Genomic DNA, 19437 nt, shown 5'->3' on the forward strand with positions numbered 1-19437 from the left:
CCACACCCTTTACCTCCCGCGGACGAGCCTGCATTGACAGACAAATATTGATCCCTTCCACTTCTAAGGATGTGGGAAAAGACGATTATTCAGTTTTGGTTTACTCCGAATTAGAGGAAGAAGGTGAAGAACCTGATGGGCGGTAATGATGAATGGGATGATTATATTATACCAAAGGAGAGTGGTAAATCACCCGGCCAACCAAATTCACCACCTGATTATATAACCAGTTTCCACGTCTTAATGGAGGGAGCAACAATGCTTCATACGACTTCAAGGAGCAGCCACGTAAAGCTAGTAGGTGAATACTATACAAGGTCTTGTCAAATGGAGATGCCAGCCAGAGTGTAAACTGTGGTTCCTTTTTTGGAAAAGTAGAGAAGGAGACTCTGCTTAGGATGGCCTATAAGGCAGTTCAGGGCTGTTTCTGGGTCCCTGTACTGTCATAGTGTCTGCAGCCTAGCGCAGATCAAAAAAACCTGTTAATGCCTTCCTGTGCAACCCTAATAGGGACTGTGGGCGCATAGAAAATCAGTGCCGTAGAGTTGGTTCCATTGCAGCAACATCAATCAAGGCCGCTAATGCCTTGGTGAGATGTCATGCTGCATCTGGTGGTCATAACTGCTCAAAATCACCATTAATGAAATTGGGGCTCGACCATGGTATAGTCAGGCAAGATGGCGGTCGTCTAAGACCGTTGTGCAGAAGGTCCAGCGCTGGGGGAGCTGTGAACTCTGATATTCAACAATGAGAGGAGAGGAGACAGAGCATACGGACCACTTTTTTGTGAAGAGAAGAAAAAGGCAATGATTTGAAGAATTTATCGGCTAAGCAGACAATCAAAGAGATCGCTATCTTTTATGCTTCCTGATGGTGCTGGTAAATGATAAGAAACTAAACGCGAGTACAGGAGCTTACCTCAAGACTCTCGGCTCGCTCATTGGTCTCTCTGTCATCCGTTTTCTTTGCCGCGAACAGCTGTTAGTACCACGGGAATCGAGGGAGCCGCTACACGGGGGATTTGATCAACAATCCGCCTTTTGCGACAACGCTAACGCCAACAAGAAGGAATTTGCGATGCCTCCTAAAAATGCTGGTTCCTCAGCCGCGGCCAAGGCAAGGGCTGCAGCAGCAGCGGCGAGACAGGCACAGCGTGAGGATGCCGTAATTGGTAAACGGACTACTCAAGAAATGAATGCGGGCTCCAGGACTCCTAGGCAGGGGTCTGCGTCGACGGGGAAAGCGAAAGGAAGCACAGCAGGCCCCACAGTGGCTGATCTCCTTCCCGAACACCTGGTGGAGTACTTCCAGGTCAGGCGAAGCAGAGTCAACCAGCGAAAACAGACGCAGCGTTACAGACTCGATCGAGGAGGTCCGAAAACCTGGAAAACTCCGGAGGCCCAGCTAGTGAAGTAATTCCCGTTATATTAACGGGGTATGTGATTGAAGAGTTGGATGCGAATTTGCTAGATGTAGGTAATGCCAAGGAAGCTCCTCAAAGTGCCCTCAATATACCTAATCTACCTCATCCCCAAACGGGCATAATTACGAGCATAAAGACAAGCGAACTACCTCAAAATACTCCCCCTATATTTATACCTATCCTGCAGCACCCGAGTGTGGCTAGAACCAGCGATATGGCCGATGAAGCCATGGTAACTCCCATAATAGCACCTGAAGCTCCCCTTAAGGAGATCATGGCTGGCTTGGATGTCAATATACCTCAAAATCAGATGGTAACCACGTCTTGTTTGGGGGGGGGGGGGGGTCAGTCACCCTAATGATACCCAAGATAAAACTACTGAGAGGGCTGGATGTAGCACCGTGACAAGCAACAACAGGAGAGCTCTAGATACAGATGTGGTAAAGGACCCAAGTGACTTTTATTCCTTCTCGGACGAGCTAGAATGGTCAGATGAGACATGTTCAGTATCAACGGGTAGCGACAATGATGATGACTCTGGCCGTGGTGCTCAAAAAACTGTAGTTTAAAAAAAGAAAGGGTCATCACGGTGCGACTGATTTGGTATGGGATTATACCCCTACAACGCAACCTATCCAATCTATGCCAGAACAACTTACAGAGCGCACAGCGACGAATATCTCATCTCCATCCCACCAAGCTGCTGCTCCTGGTTGCTTAGATCACCCTTCAGGCTCTCCAGCTACTCTCGATACAGTAATGGACACTGTTCTCCAAGCAATTGCAGCACATAGAGAAGAGACTGCACATGACGGGTGTAAGGACCAAAACACTCTTCGAAAAGTACAAGGGGTGGTTCGGTGATTGAACAAAAACGTCGGCTCATTTGGAGACACTGTCTGACCTTGAGTCTCGCATAGTATCCAATGAAACTGAGATTGCAACAAACTATGAGTTAGTAGAGTCACATGAAGCAGAGCTCTCTGATGTAAGATGGAAGTTAGAGGACTTTGAAAATCGCCTCCGAAGAAATAACCTCCGTGTTCTAGGAGTCCCGGAAACTTTAGAAGGGGAGGATGCTCGGGCTTTTATTATCAGAATTTTCCGTGACTCTCTACCTGAATTGTCGAACTGGAACTGGGATTTAGAGATACAATGAGCTCACCGCGTACCTCTGAATCTAAAACAGCCTGCACGCCCGGGGGGTTATCCTCGTGCAATCTTAGTATATTTTGGTAATTTCCTCCTCAGGCAAGCAATATCTGAGAAAGCCAGACCAGAGTCAAAACGAGCGAGCGGCACAATCTCTTATTTTGTACGCCCCGATTTTTGCCACGCCACGGTGGAAAGGAGGTGGCGTCTTCGCCAGTTGATTAAACCTTTCCAAGAGAAGAAAGTATTGGCTTATCTGAATAATCCAGCCCATCTTAAAATAATTAATGGGGGGTCCATAACATTTTTCACATCTGAAATCCAGGCCAAGGAGTACTTGGATGCCTTATGAAGTAGCTTACAATGTAGCGCTGTTAAGTTTCCGTGATTTTAGGCTGTACTTACTGAAGCATTTCAAGGTTTATCATGGTCTAATGGCACTCTTTTATTCAGTATGTCTTTTTTTTTTTCTCTCATCACATACATTTCACAGCTCTTTTGCTCAAAAAAGAAGAGGTGGGAAGGGGGGAAGGGGAGGAAGAGAAAAGGGAAGGAAAAGAAAAGAAAGAAAAAAATAAATAAATGAAAAAAAGTGAGCTATTGATTTTTTGTAAAAGGTATCACGTAATTTTAAACATAAGCTCCAGCGTTGGACCTCGATATGCACATTCATCAAATAGACTCTCACGGAGTCTAAAAGCCTCACGGAGGGTGTGTGTGGGGGGGGGTCGGGGTGGTGGTAGCCATGGGGGGGGGGGCGAAAGGGCCGGCGGAAGCCGGAATGGAGGAAAAAATAAGGGAAACAATGGCAACTCCTTGCGTATACGAATTTTAGAGTAATAAATAAAATGGTTTTTCTATATTTTTGGAGAGATAATTATGGAAAACAACTCGACACTGTTATGGGGAAGTTAAAAATATGCTCCTGGAATGTGGCTGGGCTTAATGATAGGGCCAAGAGAGCTAGTATTTATGAATTAATTAGGCAAGGGCCCTTTGACATTCTTTGTTTTCAAGAAACTCATATTACATGGTTAGATAGGGACTTACTAAAAATGCCTGGGTTTAACTTATTAGCAAATACTTCACAAACCTCCAAAACCTGCGGTGTAGCTATCTTTGCCAGAAGCTTCTTGGGGCAAGCGAAACGTAAACTAGTAGATGCCTCTGGTAGATGGGTCATCATTGAGCTAGAACCTGGAATAACACTTTGCTCAGTTTATGCTCCGAATCATGATGACCCACATATATTTGAAGAGTTAGAGCTTGAGTTGGCTTCCTGGCCCAAGGTATTGATATTGTGTGGGGATTTGAATATTTCCTTTAAACATTTAGGAATGCCTTATCACCAATATCTGTCTACCTACACAGGAAGAAAACCCAAAGTTTACAGAGCGTTCTCCCAACTAAGAGAAAGCTTTGACTTAATTGACGTCTGGGCTTTTAAACGACATTTTGATCCCGGTTATACTTATTTTTCATTCCCACACAATAAATATGTGCGAATCGACTGTGGTTGGTTAGTGAACAGATCTCGGGTGCAGAAATCGAAAAAAGTCCCAAGACACACTCTGACCATAATATGCTCACTCTTACTATTAATTTGTCCAATTTGTATAGGCCCCGTTTCAATTGGACTTTCGATAGAAAACTCCTCGCTAATAATGAGTACATAGATTACATCAAGACTTGGACACAGGGTTACTTTGACTGTAACCGCTATAGCACGTCGAGGGCCATAGTGTGGGACTGTTTCAAGGCTGCTCTCAGGGGTGAAACTATCAGCTTCGTAGCTAAACAAAAGAAAGAGGCAGTCCTGGTTAACCAGCGTCAGATGTTAGACCTTGCCGAAGGAGGTGACGGTAAAGCCAAATTATGCAAATTGCTAATTCTGAAAACTACGATCAATAGCAAGATTAATCAGAAAGCAGCAGAAACCTATCAAACTAGCTGTAATAAATTATACGAAGACGGGGAAAGGTCGGAAAGCAAGTAGCCCTTCGCACCCGACAGAAACAATCACTTAATAAAATCAGTCATATATACGCAAATGGTAAAACTTGCAGTGAACCAGACAAGATACTAGAGGTCTTTAAGGGATATTATGAGAAACTTTATACTAACGAAGAGACTCTCGAGTCGGACGAAATTAAAGAATTACTACGGTCTTGGCTAACGCAATGTGGAATGATTAATACTCTCGATGCAGCCACTAGAGATGACTTAGATAAAGACATTACGTTAGTCGAAGTACAAGCAGCCTTATCCGACCTGGCCTTTGGTAAGGCAGCTGGCCCAGATAAGATCCCCCTAGATCTATATAAAATTCTGGGATCGGTCATTATACCATACATATTAGATCTCTGTATAGGTATACAGGGAACGTCAATACGCCTCTATCTTGGAAAGAGACCAATATAGTAATTTCCCAAGAAGGGTAAGCCCCCAGAGCTTCCCACTTCGTATCGCCTCATCTCATTAATAAATTCAGACTCAAAAATATATGAAAAGGTCTTGGCCAATCGGCTCAGGAGGGTGGTAGAACATCTGGTCTCCCCGTGGCAGCACGGATTCATTCCCCATAAAGGTCATATCACTATTCAACATCATGGCTGCGACGGGGGGCCGGATGTCTATGATCCTCCTTGACGCCGAGAAAGCCTTTGACCGAATTTCATGGAAATACCTGTGGGCGATAATGGGTCTTAACAACTTTGGGGCTGGCTTTGTTAGATCTATACAAGCAATGTATCAAGATCCAATTGCTAAAGCTCAGACGATGGGCCTAGAATCTAGACCATTTAACATTCTAAGGGGCACAAGGCAGGGATGTCCTTGCTCCCCAATATTGTTTGCCCTTTATATTAATCCGCTGATTATAAAACTACTGGGAAGTACTGCGATAACACCTATTAAAACAGGCAAGCACGATACTAAGATACTTGCTTATGCCGATGACGTGGCGGTTGTAACACCAAACCCTACCGAGGCAATCGGAGAAATTGAAAATATAACTCGGTCCTTTGGGGACATGTCCGGATATTCTTTGAATCGTGAGAAAACGGTTGTTATTTGTACAAATAATCTATTTAAGGACCTCAGAAAAGCAACAAATGCTGTTTATTTAGGTGTTTCTATATCCCCCAAGATTGAAAATATTAATCAACTTAATTACGATCCCATGCTCAAACATAAAGAAAGACCTTCTGAGGGTTAATAGCCTTAATCTTTCAATTATTGGTAGGGTTAATTTTGTCAAAATGAATATTTTTCCGAAGATACTGTACTTCTTTCGCGCAATCCCTTTAATTATTGAGGATAAGATGATCACAGCCATAGTCACAAATTTCAAAATTTATTTGGGGAAAAGACAAAATTAGGAGATCCTCTAAACTTTTATCCCTTCCACAGGAGAGAGGAGGTCTGGGGCTTCCAAATACAACTTTGTATTTTTGGGCTAGTTTTCTTCAAGGGATGCTTCCACTTTTTAATATAAAACCAATAAGTAATAATACAGACCTGACTGGGACCCCTTCAATATATGAACTAGCTGTAGGGAAGAAAGCCAAAGGTTTATTGCTGAGACAGATAGAGCCATCGTATTATAAAAAGGTTAAGTTTAAAATTATTGAGAGTGCTTGGAAGATATGGAAGAAAACTTCCAAACATTTGGATATCCCCAAAATTAATAAATATACGCCTTTATGGCACTCCTTTCTTCTTTCTCGGCAAATCAATGACGATATCGCTAAGAGGTGGGAGTGCCTTGGACTGGTATCAGTAGGAGATTTTCTTGACACTACGCCCAGCTCGAGGTTCTCGAATCTTCAAATAAAATTTAACATTCCGACCTTTGACTTCTGTAAATATATTCAGATAAATGCCATACTGTCTGCGAAACTCCCAAATATTTCAATGTCGAATATCCCTATTTTTGATTATATTGGGGGGAAGAAAAATTCTAGTATAAGCATATTCTACGAATTGTTACTGGCACAACAATATGACGATTTGGAGAGAACAGAATCTCTTTGGGCATCTAAATTGATTAATCCAAATGTTGATATTGACAAGGTTCTCTCTCTCGCCGGGAAAGTTTTTTTAACATCAACTCTTAAGGCCCAACTATATAAGACCATATACAATTTATTCTTTACACCGGCAAAATTGTATGCATGGGGGAAAAGAATAGACGATAAATGCCCCAGGTGTGGTATAGGTTCGGCCCACTTAATACATATGTTTGTCGAATGTAACTAACTGCTCTCAAATTAAAAATATCAGATTTCTGGGAAGAGTTATTTGGTCATAAAGTTCTTATGTCCCCGACCCTCTTCCTCCTAGGCTATGACAATATCCTTGGGCATAGTAAAGAAGAAGAGATATGTTTGTTTTTGGGTATGGCTGTATACAGATTGATATTAGCTACAAGATGGAAAGATATTGATCCTCCTAATTTTCAAGTATGGATAACGCGGTTTTTGGCGATTTCCAATCAAGAAATGGCAATCTATTTAGCCAAGGGCACGAAGGCTAGACAACGTGGCACTCAAATTTGGTTACCCATTATCTCCTGGAAAGATAGGTTTTAGTTTCTACCTTTACTTAGTATTTTTTTTTTTTTTAACGAAACTTAACGTAATTCAAGATATATGTCAGATTTCCTTTTGTCTTAAAATGTCTTAAAATGTCTAGAATTTACATGTCTTAACATGTCATGGATTTATTATTTCTCTCTCAATAGACTTTATAGAACTGAAATACTGTCTTAATTTGTTTTATATATTTCTGAACGCATTGATGTTGCCTAATAAAAATTTAATTTAAAAAAAAAATGAATTCGGGGCTCTCTGAATTGAAATCTCTGGTGAATTTTGTGCCATTCACAAGCAGTCTGGCCCATGATGTATGGTATATATTGAGTCAATCCAAGCCCTAAAGCGTGCTCTAAAGCCCCCTTAGATAAGAGTCTCCATTATAGCCCAGTCTGCCCTGTCAAAGGCCGTCTCCTTGTCCAGGAACAGCATAACAGCGTCTTTGTGGCACTTCCGTCCTAAGTCTATTATATGTAATGATCTTTTGGTGCGGTCATCTGTGGACCTGGATGAAATAAAGCCAGTTTATTTGGCATGTATCAGATATGGAAGGGAATATTCCAATCTATAAGCAAGGGCCATGGCCATTATTTTGGTATTAATATTTAGCAGAGATGTTGGTCTGTATTACTGCCACTTAACTGGATCCTTGTGAGGCTTCACCGATGATGGTTCGCTTCGACCGTTACTGGAGAGAAATCGTGGAGGTGGTTCATGCCATTGTAGAGGACTAAGAGTGGTGCGGAACTTATTAAAATGTGGCAGTGACGATTAAAGGATCGGGCCCTGCCTCGTTTCACTTTTGAGTGAAAGGATTTCTGCCACTGTGATGGGTTCATCTTCATCTGCCCTATTGGAGGATGTGAGGGTAGTGAAAGTAACTGATTGTAAATAAGCTAATGATCTGTTTTACAAGTGGCTGTAGGATCATGCCATTGGAGTGCAGTATAATGTTGAATTGATCAAGAACTTCTACCATGTTTGGAAGTGCTCAACTGGCTAAGTAGTTGATACTAGCATTTGTGTGTCGCCAACGTGGATGTTCTGATTGGGACTAGGTGATTCTCCTCTACCTTAAATTGGGGTTGGTGTGTTCTTTGCATATTTTTCAAGGTGCAGCAATAATGCAGTTTTGGTCTCTTCTCAAAAAGGCTAGACAAATTATTGAATGATGTCTCCTGTGGCTCTCATGCCTCTTTTTGCAGAGGAATGATTTGGTATATCCTACACAGGGTACAAATGTCTGTTACCTTGATTTTTATTCGTTTACATTATTTAATTAAGCTTTTTTTTCTCTTTTTCCTTTAGCCAAAGGCTGCAACCTGTTCTGCTCCAGTAACCGCACCAACAGTGACTTCTTCATCCAGTGCTGCTTCTACTACCATCACCTCCTCCACCACCACCACAGCTTCAGCAGTAGCTCCAACACCTTTGCCTGCTCCAATCACTATACCTGCACCTGTTTCGATTACCACATCTGCTCCTACTGCTGCAGCTTCTGTTCCAGTGACATCAGAACCGGTCACAGCCACCCAAAAGCCCAAAGAAGAAACATCTGCAGAAGAAACTGCAAAGACTCCCTCCACAGTTAGTCCAACATCAACAGATAGCAGGTGATAAGTGTTATTATGTCTGAGTGTTTTGCATAATTCAGAAATCCTAATCTGTGGTAATGTCAGAGTAAGAAGTGAGGAATTTCACTGCCTACCCATTAAGAAGCTCTCTGTTTGCTGCCCCATTTAATACCTTCTTTAACAGAAGTTCCAGCTCGTTCTGAAAAACTTGGAAAGAGGCATCCTGGCCGTTCAGTAAGTACATAAAATAATTGACTCCCAAAAAAGAACATATATCAGTGATAGGCCTTCTTAAGTCGAAGACACATGAACACTTTGTTCACAAGTCTCAGGTAATGTATTGCAAATCTGAAGAGGCCAGCATTATTATTATACTGCTAAGTGCGGAATCTAAATGTTGGACCAGTCATTTACTTTTTATGCCTCTTTTCCATTGTATGCATTTTACTTTGTAACCATGATTCTTATGCTCTGTAGTCCATACACTATACTCTAATGCAACCTTTCTGTGTTCTGCTCTATGAAACCAGTTAAACATTTTAGTGAGATTTATTGAACTATACTTTTGTGTGGTTTCCATGATCCTTTGAATTTTGTTTTCAAATATGTTTTCAGTTATTGATGCACAAGCCAACCGCATGCCATCAGAATACATACACTTTGATTCTTTATCGGAATATGTAAGTTACACATCATATACAGTATATATCCATAAAATACAACAGAATGAGGCTAAGCTCAAACGGAAACTTTTTTCAGTCAGATAACTGCATTTCGGACCAGATTGTACATCAACCATCAGTACAGATATTTATGCATCCGAGTATCCTTAGGTTAGTCAGCAATGACTTAATAATTTGGTATTTTAGACCGTACATGCCTTTGAAACCTGTTTCTAGTCGAAATGACTGGAAACCAGAAGAAGAAAAAAGGGGGAATATATGGGGCAGGGGGAGGTGAGGGGAATCCAAGCAAGTTCTCCAATCCCCCATGACATTTCAGTGGCATTCGCCAGTCAAGGCCTTCCCAATTTTACCCTTCAGTTTTATTGTTTGCTTATACCGCTTCAGACCAGATATTGCCTATTAGAAAGCTATGTATTCTCTCTGCCTCTTCTCTATGTAGAAAGAACTATTGATGGACAGAATGCAGAACAATGTCATACATTCACCCCAGTACAGAGATCTGGGCCTAAATCCATCGTTTTTTTCCTCACCATGCCATTCCAGTTTGGACCCAGCCATATGCCAATCAGTCTTGACCCTGTGCCCAATGGGAACAGTCCAGCCCGAACTGCCAAGCCATGTCTTCCCTGGACTGGAAACAAGCATCCTAGGACCGGTTTCGGGGTTTCACCCCTCTTCAGCCAGGATAGCTTGATTCCAGTGGCATGGAGACCCACGTCTGAGCATGTGGGAAGGGTATGCCCAGACGTGGGTCCCGTGCTCACTACGCTACTGGAGTCAAGCTATCCTGGCTGAAGAGGGGTGAAACCCCGAAACCGGTCCTAGGATGCTTGAATCCGGTCCAGGGAAGACCTGGCTTGGCAGTTCGGGCTGGACTGTTCCCATGAGGCACATGGTGAAGACTGATTTGCATATGGCCATGTCTGAACTGGGGAGGCGTGGTGAGCAAACTAATGATGGATTAAACCCAGATCTGTGACTGGGGGTGAATGTTTTGCCAATGTGCAACATACCGTCCATCTCGTGTGTTTTGCTCTTCTCTATGAAGGGCTTCTTATTTCACAGCATGAGCCCACTGCGCTACATCCCTCAACAGTCAAATATTGGTCTCTTTGCAGCTTTTCAACAAATAACCACCAATCTTTTAGCTAAGCTCAATTCTGAGTCAAAACACTATTGCCAACCTTATTTGGTTTAGGTCTGGGAAAGCTTATGCAAAGCAACACCTGCGACATGCATTCTATCTCTCTATCGCAAGTTTGGTTTAACTGCAGCGTTACAATGTTCCAGTAGGTCCACAACCGAGGGCACACCCAGACCGTCTGGAAGGAGTTTGCAGTCAGCGAGTCACACCTAGGGCAGGTTCTGGGTTCATTACCATATGTTTTGGTTACCTGAGAGAGTGGGGGGCAGGAATGGTGTGTATAATCTTCCATGATCCCATTGAAACGCTCCAAATCACTGCCTAATCTTATCTCCCACACAAGGATTTAGAAAAAGTGTGCATTGTAATTTGAAGCATGTCTAATTGCTTTCTGCAGTTGCAGCATGGAGAATGACTTTACAGGGTTTGTTGGAATTTATGTTCAATCTAGATGAATAGAATGATTTTAAAACTGCTTCTCCGCTAGAGGATCTTGGGAAATACATTTTATAATTTGGGGTTTGCCAATTGAGAAAACAAATCCCTCTTTGGACACCAGTGGCCAGGTAAAGAAATACCCCTTTTACATGGTTACCCTCCAGTTTTGCACTGCTGCTGCTGTTTTTTTGGTTTACTTTAGAGATTGCACTGAGGCCTGCTAACCAGACGTTGAATTGGCTTTTCCCCAATTGGCTGAGCTAAGAAACCTGAATGTTTCTAGTAAATGGTACCCATGACATGTAAGTTAGAGCTCACCCCCACCCTCCTGGGATTGCGTCTCTGGTTGTGCCACCCTGGGATACAAGTAAAACAAGATTCCCAGCCTGCCATTTGCAGGCTGTAAGAGCAGTTTTAACTGCTGGCCTGACTTTACCATTTAAAGCAATGACAGTTCCAGACTTCCCCCTGGAATATGTACAATTCACCCTTGGATCAGGCCTATCAAGTCCTAAAGTAGGATGCTACATATTCTATGGGCAAACATATAATTTTATATATTCTGATAGTAAAAATGTGGAGCTGCCGTTTTTACTGTGGAAAATCTTGGTCGCCCAATTGCATGCAGTGCCCTCAGCTGTGTGGACATTTGAACAATGCAGCCAAAGTGGGTCATCTAAGGTATCAATCAGCTTGTTGCATTAAGCCCGGCTCGATTATCCGGTTGAAATTAATGTACCCAGTTGCAATGGGGTGCTTTAGCAAAGTTGCCACTTTGTTGCCTTTAGTCACCTGTGGCCATACTGGCTGCACATTGGGTTCTGTTGCTGAGACAGCTTTCTGCCCTTCTCAGAAGACATGCAAATGACTCCCAGGAAAGGACACACTAGGATCCTGCTCTGGAAGGAGGTGTCGACTCCGTCCTGCAGGAAGCCACACTGGTGTTGGCCTAAAGGGCGAGCTTCATAGGAGAAGCCTCCTGCTCATCATTTAGGAGAGAGCTGCTCCAATGTTCAGGCACACAGACAAAAAGGCTGGCACTAGTGACAGGAGAGGAGAAATCAGTTGCCAAACTGTTTTTTCAGGGGCGTGCAGCACTCTTCGTGCCACACCTCAGGGTTGGGCTATGGAGCTTCACGCTCCAGAAAAGGTTCCTGCCATCTTGGAAGTGGGCAGAATGGTGCATCCTGAGAAGCCCAGATGCCATACTTCACAGAAAGTTGTCCTCGGATGGGAGGGAACCAGGTAGCCCATTGGCTGCCAACGGCATCCTATCCAGAGGGCATTTTCTGAGAATAGGTAGGGCACTCCTGGCACCCTGAACTTGGATCTGTAATGAAAGGAAGACCAAATTAGGACTGCCCTATTGCACCGTGGATCCGGTCAAGAGAGGCTGCACCGGAGTGAACTGCACCTGCTCAAACTGGTGGCTAGCAAAAGAGAGGAACTGTGCCGGCTGAGGCCTGCTTGAGGAGAAGTAGTCTGCAGAGCCCAGCCAAAACACTCCAATGGTTGGTGAACTGTCCACCTGTTCACAGCACAGGGGACAAACTAGCTGAGAAACCTGCTGGGGCAAGTTCGTAGCCAAAAATCTTCAACACGTTACCGTGCAGCGCCAGGGACCAAGACCAGACGCGTGAAGTTTATCCCAAGTTCTCTGAGTCCGGGGGTGTCGCCTGAGTGCAGCTGGAATCACCAGAGGAAGAGTTATCGACCCAGGGAGGATTGTCCCATGGCCGCGATACTGGGTGACTAGTAAGCCAGTGGGGACTGGATTTCTGACCGCACTGAGAGGACTTTGAGGGATGTCAAACCTGTGACCGGGACTGCCTCAACCGCTATGTGGACTGGGGAGTAGTCCAAGCAAGACCCCTGTTGACCGCATCACATTCTGAGTTACCTGTTTCTGATGAACTTTCTGGTCCCCCTGACTGGCTCCCTACTGAAGCTGGTCACCTATAGCGACTTAAAGTGAGCACATGTCTAAACTTAGTAATGTAAATGTTTCTAATTGTCAGTTAAATTTGCCAATGTTTGTTAGCTCAGTGCTGCTGTTGACCAGGGGGCCGCATGTAAAGGTCAAGAGCGCAACATGAGGCTCTGAGTCGTTATTCGAGTATCACTGACATAAAAGCTTGGTAAAAGAGTGAATGGGTTTAGAGTTCAAATCCACTTGATGAATCTGCTGTTTGCTAAATCCATGCAGTTAACGTAAATGGCAGCATTTCCCACCCTTTCTTAGGCAGTAGGAGAGACTTTAGCCTATGGCCAAAGGCTCTCATAGCTAATCATACAGAAATTGACTTTGTAATCTCAATTGCAGCATCCTTTGCAACAAGAGTGTGACAAATATTGAGACCACAATTGCTCTTGAACACAAGGACCTAATGGTATTGGATGTTCTCCAAAAAAGAATTACTAAGTGGCTGTCTTCCTCAACCCTTTCCATACCTTAAGATGTTTCCCAGGACCATATCTTTGATGGCTAAAGATGCAAATCATCACTTTGCAGGGGCAAAGCTTATCTCCCTCAAGAATGAGTGCTGCATTTCAGAAAATGATTCCTCTTTACCAGATGTTATAGTTTCCATTAAAGAGGAAAGTGTTCTGCCTGTTATTCATAGTAGCCTTGTGTATTTTACTGTTACCCAATGTTTGACTCCATAAGAGGACTTGTTTAGGGTTTTAGTCCTAACAGTGGTCACGGGGACTGACTCCCGAGAGCATCTGCTATTGGTCATTGCTGAGGTTAGGATAAAATACAATAATCGATAAACTTGTAGAATTGCATTACTCATCTCAGGCTGCCGCTGCTGTGAGACACTTTTGGATATTTTAGTGCATTTGATAGGTTTGCTTCTTAGGAGTCCCGTACTTGCATGTCAGTGTTTTGGACTTGAAAGCTGTGGTGTAAGGAGCTTTGCAGGGATAAATCGGGGTTTGGCTCGAAATGACTTATGGTTTTTTTGTTGTGGGTTTTTTTTTTCTTCAAAAGCAAAGCGGGCAGTTCTTCTATTTTTAGATTGAACTTTACTAAAGACATCTTGGGGACTTTCAGAAAGTTGACCTAGGAATGCTTACCGCCCGTTGCTTACCATGGACTTTATATGGCTTGTAACCCAAATTTTCTAGCTCTCTAGTTGCTGGTTTTACCAGTTTTAGGCATTTCAGCTTGAGTTCGTTCCTCCTGTTGCCCGAACCTTGTTTACGGTATTCTTCCACAAACTCGTTCTCTGTAAACAGGCCTTTAAATCTTGTTCTTATGTTGTCACATTTGCTGTACATTCAAAGACGGAGGCAAAATGTCAGGAGCTCTCTTCCAGGGAGCTTGGTGTTTATTTGTTTTCCCCTGACTTCAAAGTGAGAGAATTTAAGTGACAATCCTGCTGAGAACACATGTAAGAGGAGAGAATGTAATGTTTTTTCTTCTAAAAAAAAAAAATGAACTGCTAAAGTTTCTGAATATTTCATAATTGGTACAAATGAAGCACATGTGTTTTTTGTAATTCGGAAGTATGGTGGAAACAAATATTTGAATACTATCGCAACACATCAGTACGCCAGGTGATGAAATTTACACACCTTATCATTTGTGTGCAGCAAAACAGTATTTTGGTGCAAATGTAATGGTCATTTCAATTGAAATTGTGTGGTCTGTAATGGCAGAGCGCTACTACACCATGCATAATGAACACTACGTCACTACACTCTATGGCACGCCAGTCCATTCTACGGCATGCCACTCCACTCCCTTCCACTCTTAAGAGTCTGCTACATGCCATGCCACCTGATTCCACGCCATTCCAGTCTACGCCACTTTACGCCCCTCCACACCACCTTCCCAACACCACTCCGGTCTATCCCACTCCAATGTACCCCAATCTACCGCACCTCACTTTTCTACAGTCTACTTCTCTCCACTGTACCCCACTTTACCCCACCCCACTGTACACCACTCCACTTTACCCAACCCCACTTTACCCCACTCAATTCAGTTTACCTAACTGAATCCAGTTTACCCCACTTAATCCAGTCTACCCCTAACACAGTCCAGTCTACCCCACTCCAGTGTACCCCACCCCAATTTACCACCATACACCACACCAATCTACCCCACTCTAACCAATATCTACCCAACTCCAAACAACACCACTTCAGTCTTCCCCACTCCAATCTACCCTACCCTACCCCATTTCATTCCAGTCCAGTCTACCCCACTCCAGTGTACCCCACCCCAATTTACCCACCGCACACCACCTCAGTCTACCCCCACTCTACCTCCCACTCCAACCCAGTCTACCTTCCACTCCAACTGTCTACCCCCACCCCACTCTAATCTACCCCACTCTAATCTACCCCACTCCTCCAGTCCACCCCAATGTACCCCAATCCAACCCACTCCACTCCAACTCAGGCCACTGCATTCCAATTTACCCCACTCCACTCCAGTGCATTGTATCCAACTACAATCTGCCCCACTCCACCACAATCTACCCCACTCAATCTACCATCTACCCCACTCCTCCAATCTACCACATTCCAATCTACTCTACCTACCCCTCAGCTCAAATCTACCCCACTGCACTCTACCCAATCTAACCCCCTTCACTTCAGTCCAATCTATCCCATTCCAGTCTACCACACTCCACCCCAACCCACCCACTCCTATATACCCTGCTATAATCAATCCCAATCCACCCCACTTCACCTCATTCTGCTGTAATCTACCTCACCCCACTCCAATCAAACCACTTCAATCTAACCCACTCCAACACACTCCAATCTGCCCTACCCTACCCCAAACTACCCTACTCCAATCTACCTCATCCAATCTGCCCAATCCAATCTACTCCTCTTCACCCCAATCTACTCCACTCCAATCTACCCCACCCTAACCAATCTTCCCAACTGTCTACACCACCCCATCCCAATCTACCCCACGCCACCCCATCTACCCTTCCCCCACCCCTTCCCAAAGTACCCCACACCACTCTATCCAACTCCACTCCAACTTACTCCACCCTAATCTATGCCACACCACTTACCCACTTCACCTCATTTCACTCCAATGTACCCTAACATAATCCACACAATCTATCTCACTCCAATCTACCACACTTCACCCTACTCCTCTCCAATCTACTCACTCCACTTTACTGCGCTCCACTCCTCTCTAATCTACTCCTCTCTACTCTACCACATTGTATCCCACTACAGTCTGCCCCGCACCGCTTCAGTCTGCCCTCCAATCTACTCCACCCCATCCCAGTCTACCCCACACTACTCCGATCTAATTCTCCTAATCTAGCCCACTCAAAATTACCCCGACTCCATTCCATTATACCCAGGCTACCCCACTCAATCTACCCCACTCCAATCTACTCTTTTCCACTCCAATCTACCCCAGTCCTCTCAGATCTACCCCATGCCACTCTTCCCCAATCTACTCCACTCCAATCTACCACATTGTATCCCATTCAGATCTACCCTACTACTACCTACTTCACTTTAATATACCTCAATCTGCAACACCCCAGTCTACCCCAATCTCCCCTAATTCAATCTACTCCTCTCCAATCTAGCACAATCCACCCATCTTCATTTTACCCCACTTTACCATACTCTACGCCAATCTACTCCACTCACGTTTAGCCATGCTGAACAGCAGCCACACTGGTGTACAACATGGCTAAAACACGTTGCCCAAACCAATAGCTCTCGCATAGGTGAGACCTGTTGGCTTGCCAATGCTTATTCAATATGGCATTGGGCTCCATGGTGGCCCATGCATCATCTTTTAGACTATCATCATGGTCGACCAGTTTGCATTTAGCCTCCAGGACCAGCATGTGTGTCCCCCATTCATTTATGCTTGTGCACCACCAAGGATTAATTTAGGATGCTTTGAGAATTGATGCCGGCAAGCTGTGCGTTCTGCTTGCCCATCTCCCAGACTAGTGCTGGTCTGCCCCTGCTGACTTTAAACCCTCGGTTCGATCTTACAGCTGTATTCTAATATAAACTTGCCTAAACGCCTTCAGGTGTTCATGGTTCTGTGCCAGTGATGGCCCATGCCGCTCCTTTTCCAGACCTATGTTAACATGCAAATTAAAATTTTATTTGTCTCTTAGTTGTTGCGTGACCCAAAGAAGGGCTGTGGGCTCTGGTTAAACAAATAGCACGAGGGGGGATCACATGATTGTCAGCAGAAACAAAGCTTATGATAGTGCAGTTCAACAAATGCAATATAATCAGTCCTGTGCCACCCTTATCGACCACCTCCCCCCTATTTTCAGACCAGACCCTTATTGGGAGGCGTACAGCCATCAATGTCTTGTCAAGAAGTGGCTAAAAAAGATCAAGTACAATGAATCCCAGCTTTGTAACAATTCTGTGCGTGGTGAACTCTCAGTAAGAATCCCATAATTGTTTGATGCAAAGGGACACGCTGTTTCAGAGTTACCAAGCCCGTTGTTTTTCCATTTAGTTTGCTAATTATTTATCCCTGAAGCAAGACGTGTTTGTCTACTTTAGAAACATCCAAGGTGGAGGCTCAGGGGGCAGAAGAGATTTCCTCTTATAGCTGTGAGGTACATATCTGTTTTGAATAAACTAATGTCATAGGTAAGTTGCTTAGTAAATCACGTCTTCCTTTTTATAGATAATTACCAGCCATCATCTGTTGAATAGAAGAATAAAATAATTTGTAGAGTGCATAGTTACTTCTAACGAAGTGTCCCACTGCTAGGGACTCATTCACCTAGAGTCATAAACGATAAAGCATCAGGCCAACCTAAACAGCCAGGTTTTTAGATTTTTGCAGGGTAATAATTCTGCTATTTCCTGTCTGATTTGAAGAGGGAGAGTTCCGCAGCTTGGCAGCTAAAAGAGCAGCCCCCAATGTGGGCTCTCTTTACAGTCTGGATGCAAGCCAACATGACCCCTGCAGATCTTCGGTTCCTTGCGGGAGAACAGGGCTTGAAAAAAGCAATAGTACATGGCATCAAAGGAGATCCTTTTCTTCATAGGTAACCAATGCAATTTTGAGAGTGCAAAGCCCATGGAAACAGGGTGGGAAGATTGAGCAGCAGATGGGCTGCCGCGTTCTGCACACATTGAAGTCTCATCAGCAGAGACTGTGAGACTCCCAGGTATAAGACATTGCAGTAGTCTACCCTGGATGTAACCAGAGCCTGGACTACTGACTTCCTGGCAGATTCGAGAAGGAGGCCAAGGATCTTTTTAAGAGCTTTTAGTATCCCAAAACACTTGCCCGCTAGAGCTGTGATCTGGTTGTCAAAAGTGGAATAGATTGGGGTAGCGTGAGTGGGGTACATTACCGTGGAGTGGGGTAAAGCAGGGTAGACTGAAGTAGATTGGAGCGGGGAAGTTAGGCAGATTAGCGTGGTAGAGGGTTAGATTGAATTGGGGAAGTTTGGCGGACTAGCATTGTAGATTGGGGTGGAGTGTTAAATTTCTCGACGTCGAGTCACTGCTTGTAGAGTTGGGTCTGTCCTTGCACTTAAGTTTCCATTTACTACTACTTTCATTATCTACTGTTTATTATTTTTGAAAAAACAAGATTTTTCCATTAATGAAAAAGGAACTGCATACGTTTTCTTTATTTGCTGTAAAGATACTTAAGTTTCATGCTTTTTAAAAATTCTTTAACATATTTTCTTTTGCAGCATACAAAACGAACCTCGGGCGTCCCTTTTTGAAGATGCTACGAGTGCACTTGGTAAGCTTGATGCTTAAGAAGGTATATATTTGGGTTTTTGTGGTGCTAGTATCGTCTGTCATCTTTGTGACTGTACAGTCGAGGTGTGTCCCAAAAAACTGGCTCTGTTACATATACATGTATATTCAGTCAATTTTAGTTTGTGATCAATCAGTTGGCCAGTGCTTACATTGACAAAAGCAGAATTATTTGGCTGCTAGCTCCTTTGTACACCCCGACCCCCCCCCCAGGATATTGCGACATGAACAAGGAAATTTAGCACCACAATTTGAAATTTTGCAGCACAATATTGAGTTTTTAGCTGTATTTTTGGACCACTTTAACTACAGTTCATTAGTTTTGTATATTTTTGTTTTGGATTTTAACAGTGGCAGCCAGTAACTGCAACTGAGAAGAGGATTGGAGCGCAGACACACATGCACTCCCTTTCACCCACCCCATTCACAACACTCACTCAAAAATGCGCATACATTCATACATACAAGCACACACCAATTATTGTCAATAAAAAACACCAGCATGATGGGGTCAGAGAGACTGCTCACCCCACCCACTCTGACGAGGTGTCAGCCCTAGGCACTTCAGGGCATAAATCTAAAGCACCCAGGTACAAGGCATCACTGACGCTCTCCCTTGTCACGGGGGGCGGGGGTGTCTCTCGAACTTCTGCTGAACTGAGGAGGT

General features: G+C 43.9%; 1 protein-coding gene across 2 annotated transcripts in view; it reads left to right on the forward strand.

Annotated features, from left to right (window-relative positions):
* Positions 1-19437, forward strand: part of RAD23B (RAD23 nucleotide excision repair protein B) — a 354987-nt gene that overhangs the window by 188892 nt on the left and 146658 nt on the right. For both annotated transcript variants that reach the window (XM_085641292.1, XM_085641291.1), the window contains exons 4-5: positions 8479-8783; positions 18701-18753. In XM_085641292.1, the coding sequence (XP_085497418.1) occupies positions 8479-8783; positions 18701-18753 (358 nt within the window). The remainder of the gene's footprint in view (positions 1-8478; positions 8784-18700; positions 18754-19437) is intronic.

The sequence above is a fragment of the Triturus cristatus genome, chromosome 2_2 (genome assembly GCF_964204655.1).
Source record: "Triturus cristatus chromosome 2_2, aTriCri1.1, whole genome shotgun sequence".
Classification (NCBI taxonomy): domain Eukaryota; kingdom Metazoa; phylum Chordata; class Amphibia; order Caudata; family Salamandridae; genus Triturus; species Triturus cristatus.